Source organism: Schistocerca piceifrons, chromosome 2 (genome assembly GCF_021461385.2).
Source record: "Schistocerca piceifrons isolate TAMUIC-IGC-003096 chromosome 2, iqSchPice1.1, whole genome shotgun sequence".
NCBI lineage: Eukaryota > Metazoa > Arthropoda > Insecta > Orthoptera > Acrididae > Schistocerca > Schistocerca piceifrons.
Genome location: NC_060139.1, coordinates 508,718,080 through 508,736,628, shown reverse-complemented (window position 1 = coordinate 508,736,628; position 18,549 = coordinate 508,718,080). Strand labels below are relative to the sequence as shown.

At 38.7% G+C, this 18,549-nt stretch overlaps 1 protein-coding gene across 1 annotated transcript in view; it reads left to right on the top strand.

Annotated features, from left to right (window-relative positions):
• The window catches only part of LOC124775518 (NPC intracellular cholesterol transporter 1 homolog 1b-like), a 135,749-nt gene that overhangs the window by 101,638 nt on the left and 15,562 nt on the right, over nucleotides 1-18,549 (top strand). Inside the window, exons 21-22 of the mRNA XM_047250351.1 lie at nucleotides 9,727-9,840; nucleotides 16,455-16,617. Coding sequence (XP_047106307.1) covers nucleotides 9,727-9,840; nucleotides 16,455-16,617 — 277 coding nt within the window. The remainder of the gene's footprint in view (nucleotides 1-9,726; nucleotides 9,841-16,454; nucleotides 16,618-18,549) is intronic.

Sequence of the window (18,549 nt, the reverse complement as noted above, 5' to 3'; positions counted from 1 at the left end):
ATAATTTTTATGGCACATTCTGTCATTTCTTGAAGAAATATAGACATATTAATACTGTGAATACACAGTATTAATGTTCCACAATAATATTTATTTGATAGTTTGTCATGAACCGTCTTTTGGCTTCTTAGGCCATCATCAGGTCAGTTATGTGACGATGGCCTAAGAAGCCGAAAGCCAGTTCATAATGAACTATTAAATAAATATTAATGTGGAATCTTCATACTGTGTATTAAAGGTATTTATAGTATAATTTATGATAAAAGTTCAGTTCTGTTGCATAGTTCTAATTTGAGTGAATTGTATTTTTATTGTAATTAACATTATGATAGCTGGAAAAACTTTCAGATCATCCACTGATACATCAGCACCAAATTTCATTTTATCATTCCCTTTCTCACCATAGTATATCAACCCTAATATTAAGAAAATTCTTCAGGGATGAGAGACAAATCTGAAAAACACAACTTTGGAGAAATAGTTTCATCAAATTACTGTTTCTGTATTAGTAACAACCTATGATTTCATCAAACTAAATAATTATCTATTTACTGTATGAATAGAGGCTTTGGTTGCCTCATAAATTATCTAGAACCAATTTTCATTGTCATTTACAAACATTATTAAAGAATAAATTGACTGACATTCAATTGAAATAATTCCAAGATCATTGGGAAGATCATATTTGATGATTAGTTATGTACTTAATATCAGCATAATGCAAACATTAAACCTAGTAAACAATTGGTAAAGATATGCACAATACATTACGCAGCAAAGTGAATTGTTGACCTGGCTGTAGTGGGAACCAAAGTAATTATATGAGTAGGTACAGCTACATTCCAGTTCAAAGTAGCCCATGTTTTTACTTCAGAGAAAGTGGTGGTAGTAATTGTCATTGCACGCAGGCTTGCTTTTAATGTCATTAATTTTATGAGATCAAGAAGGTGAAAGATGTGACAGTGCGCTGACAGAGAAGGCAACAGAAAGTGCAAGCAAATGTTTACAAACAAAAGTTATGTAAATCAAAGGTGTGCAGATTATGGTAGGAGGGACACAATGCCTAACAGAGCAGAATTCAGCAGAAGAAGCAAAATCCACACAGTAAATATTTAACTAGTGATGTGGATAAATGTGTTATTAGGCAGCAAATCCTGTAGTATGACTACAACAGCAAAACTTTGGACTATCCTACAGAAATGGGCAGACTTTTTTTTAATTGCATTGAAAAAAGAAAAGCCAAATATCTTGGCTTTAATTATGATGGACCAATAAATGTCATATGTTACCTAGCCTGATGCAGGCCTTTCGATGTGACACCAATTTGGCAACTAGCAGATCAGTTCCAGTGTTTTCATATTCAAGTAGCTACTCATTTGGCCTCATGAGGCTGAATGGACCTTGTTACACACTGGGAATTGGACCACAGGCCTACACAATATTGGCCAAAAACGCTAACCAATATACCATGAAGGGCAGCCTTCATTTATTGCTATGAAATTAGAAGACTAGAAAAGCCATATGTTGTTTCAAGAAAGTGTGTTATGACTACTGAAGGAGACAGAGTTTCATGGATGAGGAACCTGAAAATTTAATAAAAATCAGTAATCATGGATCTGAACAAAATGTTGACATAACCTTTTATGAACAAAACAGCAAACCAGCAGACACAGTTGAGGAAGGTAAAGACATAACCAGGGAAAACAGTTTTGCAGATACTGCCAGTGAAGCATCATGAGCAGCAAAGGTGAGATATACTGTACATCCTACTTTGTTTCTATTCAAAATGGTTGTTTCACTCAGTGAGGCATACAGACATGTAGCATGTGACAGCATTCCAATAGCAAGAATATTGGAAGTGTATGCTATCACATCCCCTCCCGGCTTCACTGGTGTAATCACAACAGTGCTGCAACCCTCGCCAGTTTTCCAGTTCACTTCAATGGGTAATACTAGGGGTCGTCAGTATTTAATAATTACATTACTATCTACAAAATCTAAACATGTTTTTTTCCCCACTGTGTTTTTCTTACACACCAATTTCAAAGTGTCAGTATTTCATTTACCTTGAGTAACTTGTCCAGGAGCTGTGCCCTTCTCCTGAGTATCAACAACTTATGCAAAATTCAGATTTCATCCTTTTTTCTGTCATTTTGTCCATGTCAGCCACTCATCGTACTCTTATGTGTGTGTTCTTTTTTAAATGATGCCTCAAGTTAGGTGTATATTTCTGTAGCATTCTACCTCCTCTTCATTCCTTGTTGCTAACTAAGTCACTTCTATTTAACAGTGCATTAAGACCCTCCCTTATGGCATTAATATTTCCTTGATTCAATTCAGGTAGAAGTAACTGCTACAAGATATTTACTATAAAGTATACAAACAACATTTATGACTGATGCTAATTCACTCACACTGATAATTGAGAGAATTAATGAACATGTAAAGTAGGAGAAAGAGCTACTTTGAAAAATGGTCACTGCTCATTCTCTTATTATACCCAGCTTCTGTCTTTTACAATACTTCAAGCAAAGCATGTACAGTAGAACCTCACTTAACAAGCACCTCCCATAATGCACAATTTGCATAACGAGCAAAACAAATTGTGAAAAAAGACTCACTTAATGAGTGATGTTTCGCACAATGATTTTGTGTGATGTCACCAGGCATTCGCAAGCAGCAGCAAAAATGTTCAGCAATATGAACACCTTTCATTGTCAGCAGCAGCATATGAACAATATCTTTAGTATGTACTGCAGTCTGGGTTTAGCACTCTTTCTGCTACAATTTTAGTGCAGCTTGTGATCACACATTTTTCGTAACTTGTGTTTACAAAGTATTCTTTTATGTGCAAGTTTTAATAATCTTCATAGAAATGTCCCTGAAGATACAGTTGGAAAAAGACAACCACAAGAGAAAGAAAATGACCTTAGAAATGAAACATAAAATCACTGAAAAATACAAATGTGGTGTGCATATTGCTGATTTAGCATGCACATACAGTCGGTCTACATCAAGTATTTCACTGTCCTCAAGAACAAGGACAAGATTAAGCAGATAGGTGCTTCAATGGGAGTGAAAAGAGTATGTAAACAATGGTTTCATATTCTGGATTATGTCAAAAGATTGCTCCTTATATGGATAAATGAAAAACATTTGCAAGGTGACACTGTTAACAAGAACATCATTTGTGAGAAGGCGAGAAATATTTTTGGTGATCTTGTTAAGAAGATAACAGGATCATCAGTGGTCAAAGAAGTGTTTAAGGGAAGCTGTGGGTGATTCGAGAAGTTTAAGAGAAGAACCGGCATCCACAGAATTGTGAGGTACAGCTGACACAAACGCAGCAGAGAACTTCATCAGCAACTTTGAGATGCTCATAGATTCTGATGGTTATCTGCTGCAACAGGTTGTTCATTGTGATGAGACAGGTCTATTCTGGTAAAAGATGCTGGAGTGTACCTTTATAACAGCAGAGCAGAATGAATTGCTTGGTTACTCGCATTCCTCTTCTGTGCCAATGCAAGTGACAATTTGAAAACTAAACCAGAGCTTGTTTACTCTTCAGAAACTCCATGAGCCTTGAAGAAGTGTAAAGTACAGAAGAGAAGGTGAAATGTGATGTGGAGGTCCAACAACAAAGCTTGGGTGACACATGATCTTTTTTTTGATCAATGTAGTGTTTGGCCCTTTGGTGAAAAAATATTTGCTTGAGATGAATCTGCCACTCCATGTCTTGCTTGTTACAGACAAACTCGTGCCCGTTCTTCAGACCTACAAGACCACCTTCTTGAAGAACTTCAATTCATCAAGATCCAATTTCTGCCTCCCAAAACCATTCCGTTACTCCAGCCTATGGACCAGCAGATTATTTCTAGCTTTAAGGAGCTCTACACTAAAGCACTCTTTGAGCACAGCTTTGAGTTAACTGGAACTATCTATCTCACTCTCATAGAGTTTTGGAAATATCACTTCAACTTTGTTGCCTGTGCCAAGAGAACTCTCACTTTTGCTTGGAAGAAGTATGTTGTCAAATGTGACTTGAAGGCATTTAAGTCAGTGCCTGTGGAGCCTGTAGTCAAGGAGATTGTGTCTTTGGTCAAGAGCATGGTACTAGGAGTGGATAGCAATGATATGAAAGAGCATGTGGAAGATTACAGCCAAGAAATGACCACCAAAGAGTTTATGGAACTGCAGTGTGTTTCAGAGCAGGAAACTGTGGAAAGGAGTTCTTCAGAGGGGGAGTAGGGGGCAGTAACAGCGCAGCAGCAATCTCCTGACACAATATGAGAAATGCTGAAAGCATGGGAATCGATTGCATCCTACAATGAAAATCATCATCCCAATAAATCAGTGGTTACACGCACTACCAATTTATTTGACAATAATGCTGTGTTGCATTTTTGCCAAGTATTGAAACATCAGCAGAAACAGATGACTACAGACAGCTTACTAGTAAAAAAGAATTAGTTATATATTATGAATATAGTGCACAATACTGTATGTACAGTTTTCTTTGAATTAATGGCATGAATAACATAAAACTTTTAGTGCTTTTTCTGCTTGGAATGCATTACCATACTTTACATTAATTTATATGGGATAAATTGTTTTGCTTAATGAGTGCCTTGCACTATGAGCAAGATTCTGGAATGAATTATGCTTGCTGTGAGGTTCCACTGTATATAATTTTACACAGACCACTATCAGCTGTCAGTATAGCTGTTTAACATAAACACTAAAGTTATTGAGAAAGTACATCACTAAGCCAAGATATCCTGATAAACTGCAGCAATGGCTAATGAGCTATTTTTTTTATTTTAGTTCTGAATATATGGGGATTTTCGATATCTTGCTTGATGTCAACTGGCAACTTTTGGCACCAGAGTAAAAAACTCTGTTCTGAACCCTAGACAGTGATGCATAGGCATTATGGAAACTGATTTTACTTCTAGTATTGTGGTCATGAATTTTAAGTTCACCCTGCATTCACACTTGTTATTAACCACAAAAGTCATTAGTATTGGCACGTAAGTGTATGAATCCCAAGGTCCCTGAAGAGGCATCTGAAAAATGTTCATTGATCAACTTTACATAATATTCTTTATCTGTGTTTCTGTGGAGTAAATATTGCTTTGACCTCAGCTGCATTGTTCCACAAGAAAATGTTATATAACAGTATTGAGTGAAAGTACACAAAGTGCTAGCATTTCTGTCTGTGGTTCATTTTTTTTTCCTCTGCCATCACCTCACAGCATTTTCTGTGCCTCTTTAGTTCCAAAAAAATATGCAGCTTCCTCAAACCATTCTTTATTATTGCAACTGCCAGATACAAATTCTTTATATAATTCATATGATACAATAAACTTGTATCCCATCGCAACATTTATTCTCTCATGAAGCTGCCACCATATGCAAAGGGGGCAGTTGAGAAAATGATATTTCAGTACCTATAACTGAGTCACTAATGAATTTTCTCATCAATATTTCAAACAAATTGGGTATTTCATTTCTAAGGAAAACATGCAAATGTCTGTTAAATGAATGAGCTTTTTAACTGTGTAACATGTCTTTATAAGATATCTTTTTATAAACACACACCATATAGAAAACTGTTACATCTTCCTTTTCATACAGCTTTGGTTTGAATTTGTGGTGACTATCAAGCTCAAAAACAGCACCTTTGAGTTTTGATTTGTAAACTCTTTGATGTATGATCTTTGCCATCTTTATCTTTGTACAGTTTTTCTCTCACATTTGTACTTTGTGGGTGTGTTCTACAGTTCTGTAGTAAAAGTTGGTCTTCAGCATATATTGAGTTGGTGGTTTCCATTCCTTCATCATACAACAAAGAGACATAATTTAGCTCATTGGTGACCCATTATTTGCATCTGCTACTTTGCACATTATTCCAGTGACAGTGTGTTGTTTTCATCAAACTCCATGTTCTCTCATCATATCTCAGGTGTACCACATACCTCATACCACTGTTAAAATGGAACAGGAACAATTCCTTCATCACGCTACACAAGTGAGCTCTCTAACCTACCCAAGTTCAACAGAGGCACAAACCAAGTGGATTGTCTTCGGTGTTTAGGCAAAGTCACATTAATCTCAGCACTCCACAAGTTCCAGTGAACCTCTACACTCAAGATGCCACTCAAGGTGCTGTACAGTCTCCGATTCTGTATACTACGCATCTTCTACTATCATCTTTCAGATCATGGCTGTACTACCAGTGATGACCTACCACTCCTCCACACCCCCCCCCCCCCCCCCCCCCGATTTGCAAAATGTTGCCTCCACCCCTTCTCCTCTCCCCCCCCCCCCTTCCTGGCAGAGGAGTCAGGTGCTACACATCACATCATGTCCCACTCTGCAAGAAAGCACACCACTGCTGCATACGATGACCATGATCCTCCCTGACACATTGGTCAACCGTGTTCTCATATTTACTGGGTCAAGTATCAAGAGGGGCCATCTTCTTGACCCCCTCTCCTGAGACAAACTTGGGTGCTGCTCTGGGACACTACCCACATCTCAATCAAGATATAGCCACTCACAGTGCCTCGTCACCCTCGACACCTCAGCATGTTCTGACAAGCAGGTTACTTAAACTGCCCCCCCTCCCTCTCAAAAAACAACCCATGGATCAGGTTAATCTTGGCCAACAACCTCTCTGACCTCCACAGCATCTTGGAAAAGGACTCACACTTTATCTGCCTTGTCAGCAATCTGCACGACCACACGAACCTCATCAATGACCTACTTCTGCGCCCACCTACCGACCACAAGAATTCTGCTGCCAAAGCCTTGTTAACTGAGAATTTGGTGCACTTCCCATCCTAAGTTGTTCACCACATTATACATGTAGAAAACTTAGAATTTCAGACTGCGTCTGAACTCTGGAGCTGCCCACAGGCATTGGTTGATGTGGAATTCTTTCCTGACATCACTTTATGGACTTTGTGGGTCATTAAGCTCCTGTGTGAGCAGCAAACACAACTACTTTCTCACGCTGACCTCCATCCACACTTCAAACCCTACTCATGGACTCGTTTAGGTGCCCCATTTTGCACTGCTTCCACATAGTGTTTTATGAAATAACAGTTGGCGAACACCACCTCCACTCCAGGCAGTCAACTCTATGTTGTGTTGTCTGTATGTGGTGGGTCTCACAACAGGCTTAAGATTCATAATTGATACTTGCAGAGAGACTAGTGACATTGCTACAGTGTTAGCCCCCACTAGCACAACTCCAACCAAGCTAACCTTATGTGCTGCCGAGTCTGATGTCAATGTGCTTGATGCAACAGATCTTGAATCTGTACTTTGCATAAACTTTCTTAAACATTTTGGTTTATCACTAAATATGCAATCTGCCTCATTGCTCCACCACACTTCCAACTCCCTAATCATATGCTCATTCAGTTGTTCTCCTTTGTTACCAGCGAAGGACTCCTCCCTCCTAGTGCTCCACTTTAGCAACTCAACTCACTGCATCATTTGTTGAGCTTACACCCCCAGGCACTATACTTCCAATGCCTCATGAGCTTACAACACTGTGCTTCACCAGCTGAGCTATGCACCATCCATGCAACTGGCACCAGCTCATCAGACACTACATCAGCTCACTACCACACACTTACCACACTCCAATGACACCCAGCAACTATGCCCATGCTCTCGCCGGCACTGCATATCCACAGCACTCTGAGATCAGTGACATTTTGCTCCCCAGTGATTCCTCCTGGTGCACCCACCTCTCGAACACAAGGTTTGCCACCTCAAAGCCAAAAAACAATGCAGCGATCAATAATATGTCATTGAACCAAATGATGTGGGCATTATATGCTCATCAGGTAAAAATTGCTCATCCCCCATGCAGCTCATCCAGAAGAAAGATGGTTCTTTCTGTCTGTGCAGGGACTACAGAGTTCTGAACTCTTGCACTATTATAGACAATTATCCAATTCCACATAGTCAGTGATGCACAAGTGTACAGTGTACTTGATTGCCACAAAGCGTACCACCATAGTCATATGTTCAAGGACGACATCCCCAAGACTGCGTTAATTACCCCATTTGGGAGTACTGTTTCATGTCATATGGATTCAAAAATGTGACTTAGACTTGGCAGTAGTTCATAGTTTCTTTATTGTTGAACCTGCAGTTTGAATGAGATTTTGACCTTTCCCTCCACCCCTGAGGAACATGAACAGCATTTGGCTCAAGTCCAGACCCCACTATGTAGCAATGGTGTCAAAAATCAACCACAAGAAGTCACAATTAGCTTTCCTAGGCTATTCTGTACTGGCTGAGGGCATCCAACCAACAAGTTGTCAAGTTTATGTGTAACCTCCCTCTACCATGGTTTACAGTGAACTGCAAAGATTCTTAGGCATTATAAACTTCTATCACCATCACCTCCCTAATGCTGCCCCCATCAAGGCTCTGCTTACCAACACCCTAATCGTAAAAGCACCTTGGGAATGAGGAAAGTTCTACCAACTGATGGCATAATCCAAAGATTCGAGGTCCTCAAGTTTGTCCTCACTCACATTGTCACACTGGCAATCCCCGTACCTAATGCCCATATCTCCATCACTGCCAACATGAGTGATACATCAGTAGGCACGGTTTTGCAACAGGACACCAGCAATTCCATTGAACTTCTCAGTTTTTTCTCCAAAAAACTTTTGTCTACACAACACAAGTGGTCTACATTCAACTACGAACTTCTCATGGTCTATGAGGCAGCCAGATGCTTCCACAACAATATTGAAGATCTCGAGTTTGTTGTCTTTACTGATCATCGGCTGCTTGTAGACACCATCCACAATCCTAGCAAAGACATTCCTCCCCAAAGCCTATGGCACATGGACCTTATCAGCCAGTTTCTTCCAGAAAAGAATTAAATTTCTTCCCAACTGTGTGTCCTTGGAAAACTTCTCCCCCTTATTCCCCCAATAAATTACATCTGAATAGTGCAGCTGAGTCAGCATTTCTGATTGTATAAAACTATTCTTTTACCTTCTTGGCTAAAACTGGGTGATAGGTATGGTTTATTACTGTTCATATGGTGGTCACACTTGTTTCATGCAGGAGAAATGGGTCTGAATTTATATGTCACTGCATGTCCATCCACTCTTGATCAGAATGTTACCGTAGAGGAGAAACTTGTGAGGGGGTTTGAATTACCCTTAATTAGTGCTAACCAGGACGAAACCAATATCAAAAATTCCACACTATAATGACATACCAGTTATTTCTACTAAGTCTTATTAGTGCCTTCTCTAAATGTACAACATTTAATATTACAGACCTGCAAACTTACAGAACTGCTAATTTGCACATCCCCAAGTGTATTACTGGTGCACAGCTGTCGAAGAACTGTTAAATGCAGTACCCATTTAGGACAATGGCCTGGGACTTTATTCCATTTTATTTGTGTGTAGCCACTGTCTCACTCCTTATGTAATTGCTAAAAGTCTCTCTCTCTCTCTCTCTCTCTCTCTCTCTCTCTCTCTCTCTCTCTCTCTCTCTCTCTCTCTCTGCGTGTGTGTGTGTGTGTGTGTGTGTGTGTGTGTGTGTGTGTGTGTGTGTGTGTGCTAGCAGCTGCTCAGTGCCTATTCCATTTTGAGAGTATTGATGTATGGCAGTTGATAAATGCATACATTTTGCTATATTTCTGTTACTCAACATGTACATTTTTTTATCCCACAGGGTGTTGGTATAGCTGTGGAATTCTGCAGTCACATTGTACGGGCTTACACTGTTTCCACTCTTTCAGGGAGCAATAAACGAGCAGCAGATGCTCTTACTAAGATTGGCAGCTCAGTAAGTGTTACCAGGCTCACAGAAGTTGATACCCTTAAATACTAAATAGATTCTTGTATGTGTGTGCTTAACATTTGATTAATTACTCATGACCACAAACTTCATTAAATGTACAAGTAGTTTGTATTACTCATTTTTGAAGAATATTTCAGTATCTTATGGTCATAGTTCTTGCATAGCATTACAATGCCTTCACTTGCAGAAATCTGTTTCTCACCTGTATGTTGTTATATAAAATAAAATAAAACCAGAAAATTTAGTGGTTCAGTTGCTGGATAAGGAGGTAGTCCTAATATAAGTCAAACAGAAATCAAAACACTTAACCACAGTAAAATATAAGTTTGGCCAAACAATTGATAATATATTGGAGAAAATGCTACTAAAAGAATAATTACTGAAGGAAAATTTATTCCCTTATATCGTAGTAATACCTTGGAGCTTCTAAAACTAGGTTTAATGCACTGCTTAGAATTGTGGCTAGACCACATAAAGTGAGTTTTTCTGGGTTAAGAGTGTGAGTGCACTGAAGCTAGTGTCTAGGAAATAATGGTGATGGCATTCAGACTAAAATTAAAAACAAAAAATTAAGGTTTAAATGCTAATTTTACAGGGGAAATTCATTTCAAATTGCTTCCACTCAGTTGTATCTTTGTAAAATTTAATGGTATTATCAACATTACTAGTGGTGTTGAAAATTTTCCATACTCACCAATCCTCATAAAGGACTCTGGGCCTGGTGGAAATTCTTCAAACCATACATCTACATCTACATGATTACACTGCAATTCACAGTCAAATTTCTGTTAGATGCCTCGTCGAACCACCTCCAAGCTGTTTCTCTACTGTTCTACGCTCTTACAGTTCATGGGAAAAATGAGCATTTAAATCTCTCTGTGCAAGCTCTGATTTCTCTTATTTTATGATGATGGTCATTTCTCCCTATGTACGTGGTCATCAACAAAATAATTTCATGCTCTGAAGAGAAAGTTGGTGATTGAAATTCCATGAGAAAATCCTGCCCAATGAAAAACACTTTTGTTTCAATGATTGCCAACCCAGTTCATGTATCATATTTGTGGTAGTCTCATCCCTACTTTGTGATAATACAAAATGAGCTGCCCTTCTCTGAACCTTTCAGATGTCATCTGTCAGTCCTAGTAATGCAGATTCCACACCACATGGCAATATTCTAGAAGTTGGCAGAGAAGCATAGTGTAAGCAGTCTCTAAACAGATATCTTGTCTAAATTGTTTTGCAGTTGGTTTTGATCATCTGATGACTTGAAAAGATGATAAATGAGAGCATCACCTGCAAACAATGTAAGAGGGTTGCTCAGATTGTCTACTAAACTGTTTATGTAGATTAGGAACAGCAGAGGGCCTGTAACACTTCCCTGGGGAATGTCAGATATTACTTCTGTTTTACTTGATGACTTTCTTTCAGTTACTACAAACTGTGACCTTTCTGACAGGAAATCACAAACCCAGTCACATAACTATGTTCCATAGACACACAATGTGAATAGATCGACTGCCACGATTGCAGTATTCTCCCGATATATATGTCCATCCTCTCTACTTCGACCACCATCACTTATTAATTGTTTCACAAGAATGATATATTCTGAATCCGAATAGGCTATTTGTCAATAAATCATTTTCTTCAAGGTAATTCATAATGTTCGAACTCAGTATATGTTTCAAAATCATACTGCAAATTGATGTTAGTGGTTGTTGTTGTTGTTGTTGTGGTCTTCAGTCCTGAGACTGGTTTGATGCAGCTCTCCATGCTACTCTATCCTGTGCAAGCTTCTTCATCTCCCAGTACCTACTGCAACCTACATCCTTCTGAATCTGCTTAGTGTATTCATCTCTTGGTCTCCCTCTACGATTTTTACCCTCCACGCTGCCCTCCAATACTAGATTGGTGATCCCTTGATGCCTCAGAACATGTCCTAGCAACCGATCCCTTCTTCTGGTCAAGTTGTGCCATAAACTTCTCTTCTCCCCAATCCTATTCAATACTTCCTCATTAGTTATGTGATCTACCCATCTAATCTTCAGCATTCTTCTGTAGCACCACATTTCGAAAGCTTCTATTCTCTTCTTGTCCAAACTATTTATCGTCCATGTTTCATTTCCATACATGGCTACACTCCATACAAATACTTTCAGAAAAGACTTCCTGACACTTAAATCTATACTCGATGTTAACAAATTTCTCTTCTTCAGAAACGCTTTCCTTGCCATTGCCAGTCTACATTTTATATCCTCTCTACTTTGGCCATCATCAGTTATTTTGCTTCCCAAATAGCAAAACTCCTTTACTACTTTAAGAGTCTCATTTCCTAATCTAATTCCCTCAGCATCACCCGACTTAATTCAACTACATTCCATTATCCTCATTTTGCTTTTGTTGATGTTCATCTTATATCCTCCTTTCAAGACGCTATTCATTCCGTTCAACTGCTCTTCCAAGTCCTTTGCTGTCTCTGACAGAATTACAATGTCTTCGGCGAACCTCAAAGTTTTTATTTCTTCTCCATGGATTTTAATACCTACTCCGAATTTTTCTTTTGTTTCCTTTACTGCTTGCTCAATATACAGATTGAATAACATCGGGGAGAGGCTACAACCCTGTCTTACTCCCTTCCGAACAACTGCTTCCCTTTCATGTCCCTTGACTCTTATAACTGCCATCTGGTTTCTGTACAAATTGTAAATAACCTTTCGCTCACTGTATTTTACCCCTGCCACCTTCAGAATCTGAAAGAGAGTATTCCAGTCAACATTGTAAAAGCTTTCTCTAAGTCTACAAATGCTAGAAACGTTGGTTTGCCTTTCCTTACTCTTTCTTCTAAGATAAGTCGTAAGGTCAGTATTGCCTCACGTGTTCCTGTATTTCTACGGAATCCAAACTGATCTTCCCCGAGGTCGGCTTCTACTAGTTTTTCCATTCGTCTGTAAAGAATTCGTGTTAGTATTTTGCAGCTGTGGCTTATTAAACTGACTGTTCGGTAATTTTCACATCTGTCAACACCTGCTTTCTTTGGGATTGGAATTATTATATTCTTGTTGAAGTCTGTCCCAAGGCCGTCAGTAGTTCCAATGGAATGTTGTCTACTCCGGGAGCCTTGTTTCGACTCAGGTCTTTCAGTGCTCTGTCAAACTCTTCACGCAGTATCGTATCCCCCATTTCATCTTCATCTACATCCTCTTCCATTTCCATAATACTGTCCTCAAGTACATCGCCCTTGTATAGACCCTCTATATACTCCTTCCACCTTTCTGCTTTCCCTTCTTTGGTTAGAACTGGGTTTCCATCTGAGCTCTTGATGTTCATAGAAGTGGTTCTCTTATCTCCAAAGGTCTCTTTAATTTTCCTGTAGGCAGTATCTATCTTACCCCTAGTGAGATAAGCCTCTACATCCTTACATTTGTCCTCTAGCCATCCCTGCTTAGCCATTTTGCACTTCCTGTCGATCTCATTTTTGAGACGTTTGTATTCCTTTTTGCCTGCTTCATTTACTGCATTTTTACATTTTCTCCTTTCATCAATTAAATTCAATATTTCTCAAATGTTAGTGGTATTGGTCTGTAATTCTGTAGATTATTTCTATTTTCTTTCTTAGGTGTTGGTTTGACTTTCCAGTCTTTATGTACAGATTTTTAGGTGAGCGAGTAGTTATATATTATTGCTAGGTATGGAGCTATTGTTTCAGCATACACTGAAAGAAAGTGGACTGGTATCGAATCTGGACTGGAGACTGTATCTTTATAACTGATTTAAGCTGCTCTGCTACACTGTGGATATCTACTTTTAAGTCACTCTTGTCGGCAGATGTTCTTGATTACTTATTTATTTTTCTCTGGTGAAGGAATTTCAGAAAACTGTGTTTAATGACTGCTTTAGTGGCACTTTTATCAGTAACATGACCATTTTTATTGGACAGTGAAGGGATTGACTGCATTTGCCACTGGTGTACTTTACAGACAACTGGAATATCTCTGCATTTTCTACCAGATTTTGATAAAGAGTTTCATTGTGGAAACTGTTGAAAGCATCTTGCATTGAAGTATTGAAGTTCACACTAAATTTTGAGGTTCTGTAGAACTTCATCAGCCTTGGAGATTATGCATGCTTTGAAATTTGGCATTATGTTTTCATTGTTTCTCTAACAATGTTCTGACCTGTTTTGTGTACCATGGAGGATTAGTACCACCTGTTATTAATTTATTTGGTATATATCTCTCAACTGCAGTCAATACTATTTTTTGAATTCAAATCACATCTGGTCTATGCTGAAATAGTCAGATCGGAAGCAATGGTGCCTGTCTCTTAGGAAGGCATCATTTTTTTTTTTTTTTTTTTAATAGATATATTTTGTATTTATTTTCGGTGGGTTTAGATGTTATGGTGTTCAGTCTCACTACAACAACCTTGTGGTTACTAATACCTGTATCCATCATGATGCTCCCTATTTGCTCAGGGATTATTTGTTGCTAACAGGCCACATATGTTTTTACAACCATTTACACTTCAAGTAAGTTCTTGAACTAATTGTTCAAAATAATGCACCATATTATAACGGAGATGCTGAGTCGCAGATAGGCACAACAAAAAGACTCACACTTAAAGCTTTCAGCTATTAAGGCCTTCATCAACAATGCACACACACACACACACACACACACACACACACACACACACACACGCACACAACTCACACACACGACTGCAGTCTCAGGCATCTGAAACCACGGAGTGCTGCCTGTATGTGTGTTTGTTGTTGATAAAGGCCTTAATAGCTGAAAGCTTTAATTGTGAGAGTCTTTTTGTTGTGCCTATCTGTGACTCAGCATCTCCAGTACATGTTGAGCAGCAACTTGCCTTCTCATAATGTTGTTACATTTCATCCTGGATTTTCCATTGTTTGATTTTTGTTCAAAATAATTTTTGGAGAAAGCATTCAGTATGTTTTGGATGACTTTTTATGTGCACCACTGGCTTTAAACATATATTTTCATCAACATATTGAGGTTAGATTGAAGTCACCACCAACTATAATAGTATCAGTTGAGGTACTTTGAAACCAAAGAGAGAATCTCTTGTGATCCAAAGTAACACACATAGTTAATAATGACATGAGCCACCAACTGCAGTTGGCTGCACCCTGTGCTCTTTGTAGCATCCAAAAGCACCCATTCTGCATCTGGAATAACTCCTCCTGGCATGCACACGGAGGCTAAGAGTTTGGCGACAAGAGAAGCGATGCAAAGCTGGATTGCGAACTTCACACTTCTCTTACTACAAATGACTTACTGGAAACATTCAGGCAAACCTCTTCTCTGGATACACGGCTGCATTGATCTCCACAACTTCTTCTCTGAAGGAATAATGCTGGTTAGAGGGATAAAAAAGAATTCTTCACCCTCTCCCTCTCTGATCTTGAAATTACTATGTACACTCATAATACTTTCAATTCATTTCTGGTACATTTCCATTTCCACAAGTATCACATAAGAATACAAATTCTTGCAAGTCAATTGTATCTTTAACTGTCAGATACAATTAAGTATATTTACAATGTGGTGAGTTTAATAACCACCAGAATTTCAAAGACAGTTCTTGCTTTTGGCATGTCCAACACCCGAATTAAGAGTCTCAAATCAATTCATATTTTATTTGTTCATAACAATTACAATCATTACACCATCAAAGAATAATGCATGTTTACTTCTTGTACGTCACATACAGTTCCTATTGTGCAAGCGGCAAACACTTTTCTGCACTGATCGACTGCCACGATTGCAGTATTCTCCCGATATATATGTCCATCCTGCACATACAAAAACTGGTGGCGTGGTAGATACATCTCCACTCTCCCACACTCATACTTAAAATGTCGAATATTCAAGATGGTGGATGACTGAGTGTCTCTAGAATTTACCCCAAAATTCTCGAGGCACTACAAGAGTGCATACTGGATTCCTTCCCCATCTTCCATCATCATAATCCATTAATCTCATCATGAAGGAGATCCTTCTGGGATGTGGAACAAGTCAGCCTGTTCTGTTGTGCACAAAACTGACAGCTGAATTAATTTTACAGCATTATGAGAAGGAAAGTTGCTACTCACCATACAGTGGAGATGCTGAGTCGCAGATAGGCACAACAAAAAGACTCTCACAATGAAAGCTTTCAGCCATTGGCCTTCATCAATAGACACATGTGCACGCGCAAACACACACACACACACACACACACACACACACACACACACACACACACACACGTACACGTACACAACTCACACACTCGACTGCAGTCTCAGGCAACTGAAACCACATTGTACATATAACCTGATTAACTTATTCTGAAATACTTACCAGATATGTAAGGTATATGTCTTAATTGGCTATAGTAGCACTTTACTTAATTCCAGAGCCATTGTGAATTTTATGTTGAGTGCACTTTGCATAAGAGAAATTAATAATAATCCTTCTGACAGTCCACCATTGATATTGAAAGTACAGACATAGCTGTAGGAAATCATTTAAAATGTGTTAAAATGTAACATAATATGTTATTAATCAATCAAATATCTGTTGCAGGTACTGTCAGGAATCACGCTGACAAAAATTGTTGGTATTTTTGTGCTGGCTTTTGCTAAGACTGAGATCTTCCAAATCTTCTATTTCCGAATGTATCTTGGAATCGTGCTGATAGGAGCAACACATGGGCTGATTTTTCTTCCAGTGTTGCTTAGCTATATTGGTAAGGAATTTTTTTCAAAATTTTATTATTTATAGTTTTAAAATTTATGCAATGTGTCACAAAAAGTAATGGATAGCAGAACTTTGTATTGTTTTATGTTGCCCAATTGAAGTTTCACATTCTTTTTCTACATCATCTTGCTGTCATCAAATAAATACTTCATTCTGAAGTTATGAAACTATTTTACTAGCTCATCAACTGACCTCAGGTATGAAATAAATATACTAGGCCCTCAGTGTTGAAACTCAGTGACAAATAAGATTACTTTGATATGTTGTTAATGTACAGTTGACTACTCTATTTAATTCCACCTGTGACTAAATGCACCTTATCAATGTTCTTAATGAAAGAACGACATTCACAGTAGTAATATTTATTGTATTAACTGTTAGTTATTTACTTTGTAAGAGCACAATGTATGGTCAAGTAGTTCCTTTATGTGAAAAGTACATAAGTTAACGATTAATACATTAAAAATAAGAGAAACACACACACACACACACACACACACACACACACACACACACACACACACACACACACACACAGGCACATATGCCTCCACCCTGCCCCATGACTCTCACTTCATGCAGCCTCCTTCCCAGTCTCCCCTTCCTCTGTTCTATAACCATCTCCCAACATACTCCCCATGCCTTGATCATCATACATTGCAAGAACTTGACCAACACCGGTGCCTGCACATCACTCTTCTATCCCCTGCACCAGTTGCCTCTCCTCCCTCTTGCATTCCTGCCCTGTACATCTGCTGCCTCCCTCCAAGATGTCAGCCACCCTTCCCCAATCATCCCTCCCATTCCCCAGATCCTTTCCCCTTGTTTCCACTCCATCCAACACAACCACTCACCCCAGGCAGCCTCTAGAACTGCAGTACTGGTCTTGTGTGTTCAGACAGTGCACTGTAGCTGTAAATACATGTGTGTTTGTGTGTGTCTGAGGGGGGATGCAAGGAGGAGGGGCAGCAATCATGTATGTGTACTCTAGTTTGAAAAGGATTCATCTGAAAGCTAGCATGTTTTATGTCTTGTTTATGTGCCTGTCAATGACTCAATGTCTCTACTTTAGGTGATTTGTTACCTTTACTCCTAAATTATTTATATTCTGTCAGAACTTTCCATTAACGTAGAAATAGTAAGTATTGTTCAAGGTTACAAGTATAAGGTGTCTTAGTCGTAGGCTATACGCATTGGTAATTTACCGGTCCTGCTAACATTAGAAATGTTTCGTGTCTGCAAACAATATCATTTACAGTACAAAACATTGTAAGACAAATACAATAATAGAATTGTACTGACTAGGCAACTGTAAAATGATTCAACGCACTGTGTATCTTCCCCCATTCACACTAAAATGGAGACAGTGTTCTCTCTCTATCACTCTTCCTGTCACATTACATAGAAACATAGTATGAAGAAGTGTTATTCCACTAACATGCTTGTTCATGATTTTTTTCTGAAGCAGCTAAACATATAAAGTCTCTTCACTTCTTGATGTTTCAGGACCAAACAAAAACACCAATCCAACATTCGAAGACATTACAAGATCTACATAACCAGTTACCAGTGAAATGGTATCATCAATCGACAAATACCACATGTAACTGGTGCAAAGTGAACAAATAAAGAGGCAGCTGTGGATATGATATCTGTATGTGCATAACCTGTGTCCAGACTCCTAAGATGGAGCACATTTAACAAATGAACTGATAAAATCTGTGTAGCACTTTTGAAGGTTTTCAAGATGTATTGAAGGTTTCCGAGGTGTCACATTTGTGTGTGTGTGTGTTTTGTTCCTCACGATACTGTGCTGCAGCTACCTCATTAACCTCATTTAAGTGATCTGACCAGCACCATCATGCAGTATATTCTGTGATCTGTAAAATTGAAATGAAAATGCATCTGATGTGCTGGCATT